Below are 7,444 nucleotides of genomic sequence, written 5' to 3' on the forward strand. Positions count from 1 at the left end.
TACCTGTAATCAACTTAATTTACATGTGTAAGTAGGTGACAAATATATGAATGTTCATTTTTTGCTTTTCTACAACACCAGGACTTATCTTAGACTTGATATATGAATTTTAATTTGGCTTTACATCTGATTTTTTTCATGCCAACATGGGTTAGGCAAGTATATTTATCAAGGCATTGTTTTACAGCTGAATGTTCTTACTGTTGCTAACCCTTACCTGTTTATATGACTTAAGCGCTACAGTGTGTTCTCACTCAGTGAAGTATTACTCTGGGAAAGTGTCAAATTGTGTTTTTTTTCTTACATCATTTCAACTTCTGTGGTACACAAACTGTTTATCATGTAGGCTCCTTCTTTCACATTACAGCATATTCAATTATAAAAAGTACATAACAGGTAAAACCACATTCACAATATGCATCAACATTCGTTACATCCTCTCATGAAGTTTATCCATGCAATAATACTAATTTTATTTCCATAAGTAGACTACCTTTATTTTTATCAAATCCAATTTCAAGCAGATTGCCATAAGGAAATTACTACAGGACTTGAAAGAGTTAAATTCCCTTGTTGTTTGATCTTGCAGGATCAAGATGGCAATTTTTTTGATAATTGGGAAGGTGTTCGAGTCCAGTGCCTTGCATGTCAACACGATGGGAAAGCTGTTTTAGCTGCTGACACCCACAATAGAATAAGAGGCTACAATTTTGAAGATAAATCAGATTTTCATATGTAAGTATTTCTCATGTGTTGTTACTTTTATTATTTCTTGGAGCAAATATTGTTTAATGGGTAAAGGTGGTGAAGGAACACTGTGACAGCAAATCTACTCTTTGATATCTGGTGGACCATAGTGGATGCATGCCACCCAGTTCTGAGCAGATGTTTGCAAATTTTCAGTAACACTTTGCTGGAGTAGTATTCAGTGGAATTTGGTGCCTACCTAATTAGTCTTTGCTGAGTCATGGTCAAGACGCAGAATGCTGCAAGAAACTGATTTTGACAGTTGTGTTGGACAACCCTGTAATAAGCTGTTCACGGAGAGGGATGCTATAACTATGAACTTAGTTGATATACCATGTTAGTTTGTTGCTAACTTGTCAGCTATCTGTTACAAATAGCAGCAGACTGCAGGATGTTCCAAGTTGTGTGACCTAAAGACAGCAAACAATGCTGAAGAAGGACTCACACAAAAGGGACACAATACACAAGTAGTTCAGATTTCTTGGCTAAGGTGCTTGCCAAGAGGCTGGCACCTATTGTTGACAATTTAAATCAGAGGTGTGCAAAATTTTGTGAACCCAGGCCCGTCTCCTCTGGTAAATATATCCATGACAACCTCTACCTCATATATCTCACTTCAAGGTGTCTTTGATCAAGTTAGATCAGTGAAGTGTATGGCAAGATCAACTACTATCATCACTTGGTTGTTGTCTGAGAAAAAGCAGCAGGATTCTGCAGGGAAGGTATTACTGTTGTTTAGCCCCAAATCCTATTGATATGTGGTTGAACTAACAATCCAGATTCTGTTGACCTATGGAATAACTAACATTTATGTTATTGCTGTTTGTCCCCAAATTTATTTGAACTATGGTCAAAGATGTTCCAGCAATGATCCTCTGATATTTTATTCATCATCATCATCATCGTCGTTTAACGTCCGCTTTCCATGCTAGCATGGGTTAGACGATTTGACTGAGGACTGGTGAACCAGATGGCTGCACCAGGCTCCAATCTGGTTTGGCAGAGTTTCTACAGCTGGATGCCCTTCCTAACGCCAAACACTCCGAGAGTGTAGTAGGTGCTTTTACGTGCCTCCTAGCTATAATGTATCTAAGAGTATAATATTCAATGTGTTTTTTTTTTTAAGAAACAGATGTGAGAGAAATTTGGTTTTTATTTTTAGCAGATCAAGTTACTCATGCATAAGTGTGTGAAATGATATTGATGGTTGTAAAATACTTGATAAAGTGAATAAAAAAGCATCATTAAATTAATTTTTACTTCTTGTATTCTTTACCCTTTCAATACCAACCAATACCAATGGCCCAGTGGCTAGGGCAACGGACTCGCGGTCATAGGCTTGCGGTTTCGATTCCCAGACCGGGCGTTGTGAGTGTTTATTGAGCGAAAACACCTAAGGCTCCACGAGGCTCCGGCAGGGGATGGTGGCGAACCCTGCTGTACTCTTCCACCACAACTTTCTCTCACTCTTACTTCCTGTTTCTGTTGTGCCTGTAATTCAAAGGGTCAGCCTTGTCACACTGTGTCACGCTGAATATCCCCGAGAACTATGTTAAGGGTACATGTGTCTGTGGAGTGCTCAGCCACTTGCACGTTAATTTCATGAGCAGGCTGTTCCGTTGATCGGATCAACTGGAACCCTCGATGCCGTAAGCGACGGAGTGCCAACAACAACAACAACCAACCACCAAGACCTCCCTGAATCCGTTGATATAAATTTCATGTTTTAAAGTGATCTCAAAACCTATTAAAATTCCATTTTAATTTGTTTCAAGCACCACTTTAATATTGACAAAATAATTTTACTATGTTTTTCATGGCTTTCAAAATTTATTGAAACAAAGGCAGCATATTTCAACAGTAATACAGTAACAAAAGGATTTTAAATGTGTTTATTTTTTTTCATTTTACTTTCTCCACAGATTACAAGAAGATCATCCTGTAATGTCTTTCACTTTAGATGAAACTGGAAAATTAGCTTTATTAAATGTGGCCACTCAGGTAAACATTCCAATTACTCCGGTATTTGAATTATTATTTGAAGGTATGCTTAAATGTGCTACATTTGGAATCGATATCCTTGATGTTAGGTCACAACTAGGACTTTCAAACAATCATTGCTGTTCCTAATAGAATAAATTTCTGTATTATTGCCATTACTCCAATCTCATTAAAGGACTTACTAAGTCTGTTGATAATGGTACCTAGGGTACCTATAACTACAGGAATTACATTTGCAGAAAATCTCCAGACTTTGCAATTTCCTTGCTAAGTCTTGGTACTTTTCTTTTTTGTTTTTTATTTTTTTGATTGCTGTATCCATAACAGCCAACATGGGCACATCTATGATGATAATGCACTCCTATGATGATAATGCACTCCTTTCACATCTTCTCTTGGATAATAATATCTAGTTGTCTTGCTTAAAACTCATGATCAGTTTGTACAGTAAAGTTGTATTGTTATTAACCCTTTAGCATTCAGCTTACTCTGTCAAATGTAATACTTATTTATTCACAAATTTCTAAATCGATCCTGTATTATCTTGTAGCTTTGAAATTTTGAAGATGTGATTATTTTAAGAATGACATTGCAGGATAGGTGTGAGAGGTTGGACCTGGTCTATTTGAACATAAAGCAGGTTGAATATTTGGGCTGGATATGACCTGTTTAAATAGTAGAGAGTTAAGGCAGTGAACTAGCAGAACTGTTAACATGCTGGACAAAATGCTTAGTGACATTTCTAGGATTATTATTATTATTATTTCAAAGCTACTACATGCTATTTTAGTAATCAGGGATGTTGTTGCAGTTACTCTTTCACTTAGTTAAGAAGTTTCTGGAGTAAATGAAGAAAAATGAAAAGAAAGAATAAAACCAATTTTCTGTTTATCATTTAATGCTATACATTTTTTTTGTTTTATCTTTTAGGGAGTCCATTTGTGGGATCTTAAGGATCGCTGCCTTCTTCGAAAATTTCAGGGTGTTACCCAGGGATTCTATACAATACATTCGTGTTTTGGTGGATTAAATCAAGATTTCATTGCCAGTGGTAGTGAAGGTAATTTTAACTCTGTACATTATGTGCTGTTGTATAAACTTTTTACTCTCTCTCTCTTTTACTCTTTTACTTGTCTCAGTCATTTGACTGCGGCCATGCTGGAGCACTGCCTTTAGTCGAGCAAACCGACCCCGGGACTTATTCTTTGTAAGCCTAGTACTTATTCTATCGGTCTCTTTTGCCGAACCGCTAAGTGATGGGGACATAAACACACCAGCATCGGTTGTCAAGCAATGCTAGGGGGACAAACACAGACACACAAACACATACACACACACATATATATATATACATACATATATACGACGGGCTTCATTCAGTTTCCATCTACCAAATCCACTCACAAGGCTTTGGTTGGCCCGAGGCTTACAATCAAGAGGTGGTGAGTTCGATTTCCGGACTGGGCTGTATGTTGTGTTCTTGAGCAAGACACTTTATTTCACATTGCTCCAGTTCATTCAGCTGTAGAAATGAGTTGTAATATCACTGACACTAAGGCGGTGAGCTGGCAGAAACGTTAACACGCCGGCGAAATGCTTAGCGGCATTTCATTCGTCTTTATGTTCTGAGTTCAAATTCCACCGAGGTCGACTTTGCCTTTCATCCTTTCGGGGTCGATAAATTAAGTACCAGTTGCGTACTGGGCGGGCAATCTAATTGACTGTCCCCTCTCCCAAAATTTCAGGCCTTGTGCCTAGAGTAGAAAAGAATATCGCTGATACCAAGCTGTATCGGCCATTGCCTTTCCCTTGGATAACATCGGTGGCATGGAAAGTGGAGGCTGGTATGCATGGGCAACTGCTGGACTTCCATAAGCAATCTTGGCCAAACTTGTGCCTAGGAAGAGAACTTTTAGGTGCAATCCCATGGTCATTCATGACTGAAGGGGTCTTTACCCTTTTAAAGGGTGTGATTAAAGGAAGAATTAGCTCTATTTCTAGGAATTCATTGATCATATAGAGACTTTCCTGTTGACTTCAGTGAAGTGATATTATGTTAGTGATATATATATATTTTTTTAATTGTATTTTCTAGATCATAAAGTTTATATTTGGCACATTCGAAAAGAAGTTCCAATAACTGTGTTGGAAGGACACACTAGAACTGTCAACTGTGTACACTGGAATCCTAAAGTGCCTAGCATGTTAGCCAGTGTTTCAGATGATGGCACAATTAGAATATGGGGACCTCTTGATAAAACCAAAAAAGGTAAGTTTTTTTTTTTTTTTTTTTAAACCCTACTTTATTTTTATGTTTTTGATTTATTTTACTATTCTCACCTATATACCTCTGACCTGGCTGCTGTGCATCTCTTTCACATCCCCGCCACATTTTACATCATGTTCTTTCACCTATCACCTCTACAAACTATTCTTATTTCCTCCGCCTTCTCCCACCCAACTGATATTCACCATTGACCATATCTCCATCCATGTTCACCGCAGACAACCCTACCTCCATCTCTATTCCCTCTGTCACTCTCTTTTCACACTCTTACAATCTTACTTATTCACTCACCCTCTCTGATCCTTTGTTACTCTTTTCTCTTCCATTCACCTTGTACCTTGAGGATATGCCCTGGCACCTCATCATCACCATCCTCTCTTTTCCTCTATTAGTATTAGTTCATCTCCATTATAGCAAGACACCTGTTACTGTCCCCCTGTCTTACTTTAGCCTCTCATCACCTGGCATAAAGCCACCTCATGGCAGTTCAGTTGGGATGTCTTTACTTGCTGACCTCACTAGTGTCAATTTTGTGAAAAACACGCCCAGTATACTCAGTAAAGTGGTTTGCATTAGGAAGAGCATGCAGCCAAAGAAACTGTGCTAAAGCAGACATTGGAGCTTGATGCAATCTTCTGGCTTACCATATCCTGTTGGACCATCCAACCCATACCAGCATGATCGTCGTCGTTTAACGTCCGCTTTTCATGCTAGCATGGGTTGGACGATTTGACTGAGGACTGGTGAAACCAGATGGCTACACTAGGCTCCAATCTGATTTGGCAGAGTTTCTACAGCTGGATGCCCTTCCTAACGCCAACCACTCCGAGAGTGTAGTGGGTGCTTTTATGTGCTACCGGCACGAAGGCCAGTCAGGCGGTACTGGCAACGGCCACGCTCAAAATGGTGTATTTTACGTGCCACCTGCACAGGAGCCAGCTCGGCGGCACTGGCAATGATCTCGCTCGAATGTCTTTACACATGCCATCCGGCACAAGTGCCAGGAAGGCGATGCTGGGCACAGGTGCCATGACGATTTCGCTTTCCCTTGCCCCAACAGGTCTTTGCAAGCCGAGTTTCGTGTCCAATGAAGGTAACGACGTTTATTAAGCAATAATGATAATGATGATTTATTTATTTATATTATAAATACATTTTCCCATGCTTACATGTTTAGAATGTCTTATGGCAGAGAAGTTGTTGAAATGTTTTTATAGCTGAGTGAAATCCCTTCCTACTGTTAACCATTCTGTTTTCATGTCAAGTAGGTAAGCTGAAGGTTCATGGGAAGTTGTAGCTGTTTAGCCTCACCAACTTGGTCCTGATCCAGTAGAGCTATGATCAAAAGCATTCCAGCCATAACCATCCCACCTTTCTCAGTTATGTGTCCTGGATTATATTTTCTAATGTATCTTTTTTTCTGGCATTAGGGTATAGTGTGAGGAAAGTTTGGTTATCATTTCTAGCATTTTGGTGATGTCATATCCAAATAAGCAGTGCATGATCTTGTAGATGGGGCTCATATTTTTCTCAGTTAGTTCCAGTAGCTCATGTCACTCAAAAGGTCCTTGAAAGAGGTTGTTGAAGGATGATGAGTGAAACCCCCAGGTTTCCAGAGGTGAATTATTTCAACTCCAAAGAATCCCTCTCAATACATGGCTATGAAGCTCCCAGACTACTGCTTGTGATCAGAGATGCACATATCATCAACCACTCAGGGACATGCTCGACTGGTTACAGTCAAGCAACTGACAAGCAAATTTGTGGTACCGTGCAGAATATTTGCTGTAGCCCGTGTTTTATATGAAGACAAAACATGTACATGATAACACTATCAGTCAGTTAGGATCAGAAGCCATGAGAGCCCCTGCCTGGTACTGCATCAATGCGTTGTTGTTATTATTATTATTATTATTTCATCTGGTTTTTTTTCGTTTTTTTGTTAGGTGGCAAGCTGGCAGAATCGTTAGCACAGTGGGCGAAATACTTAGCAGTATTTTGTCTGCTGCTATGTTCTGAGTTCAAATTCTGCTGAGGTCGATTTTGTCTTTCATCCTTTCAGGGGCGATAAATTAAGTACCAGTCAGGTACTGGAGTCGCTGTGATCGACTATCCCCCCTCTCCCCAAATCTATAGAAAAAAAGCATTATTTCCTCTGTTTTTGCATTCCAAGTTCAAATGCTGCTGGGGTCAACTTTGCCTTTCATTCTTTCAGGAATAAGTAACCAGTTTAGCACTGGAGTCGAGTTGACTGACTCCCCCCCCCCCCCCCCGGACAAAAAATATCAGGCCTTGTGCCTATAAGTAGAAAGGATTATTATTATGCTTATCAAGTTTTTTCTTTTGCATTTTTCAGATAACGAATCTGGTCGAAGTACACCTGTATAATGAAGGATTAAGTGTAAATGG

The 7,444-nt window shown here is 39.3% G+C and overlaps 1 protein-coding gene across 2 annotated transcripts in view; it reads left to right on the top strand.

The window, feature by feature from the left end:
* LOC106875223 (WD repeat-containing protein 26) overlaps window positions 1-7,444 on the top strand; it is a 39,773-nt gene that overhangs the window by 31,349 nt on the left and 980 nt on the right. For both annotated transcript variants that reach the window (XM_089359598.1, XM_089359599.1), the window contains exons 10-14: window positions 590-735; window positions 2,670-2,748; window positions 3,679-3,808; window positions 4,844-5,017; window positions 7,392-7,444. The exon at window positions 7,392-7,444 is cut by the window's right edge. In XM_089359598.1, the coding sequence (XP_089215724.1) occupies window positions 590-735; window positions 2,670-2,748; window positions 3,679-3,808; window positions 4,844-5,017; window positions 7,392-7,423 (561 nt within the window). In that variant the 3' untranslated portion in view covers window positions 7,424-7,444. The remainder of the gene's footprint in view (window positions 1-589; window positions 736-2,669; window positions 2,749-3,678; window positions 3,809-4,843; window positions 5,018-7,391) is intronic.

The sequence above is a fragment of the Octopus bimaculoides genome, chromosome 11 (genome assembly GCF_046866305.1).
Source record: "Octopus bimaculoides isolate indiv1 chromosome 11, ASM4686630v1, whole genome shotgun sequence".
NCBI lineage: Eukaryota > Metazoa > Mollusca > Cephalopoda > Octopoda > Octopodidae > Octopus > Octopus bimaculoides.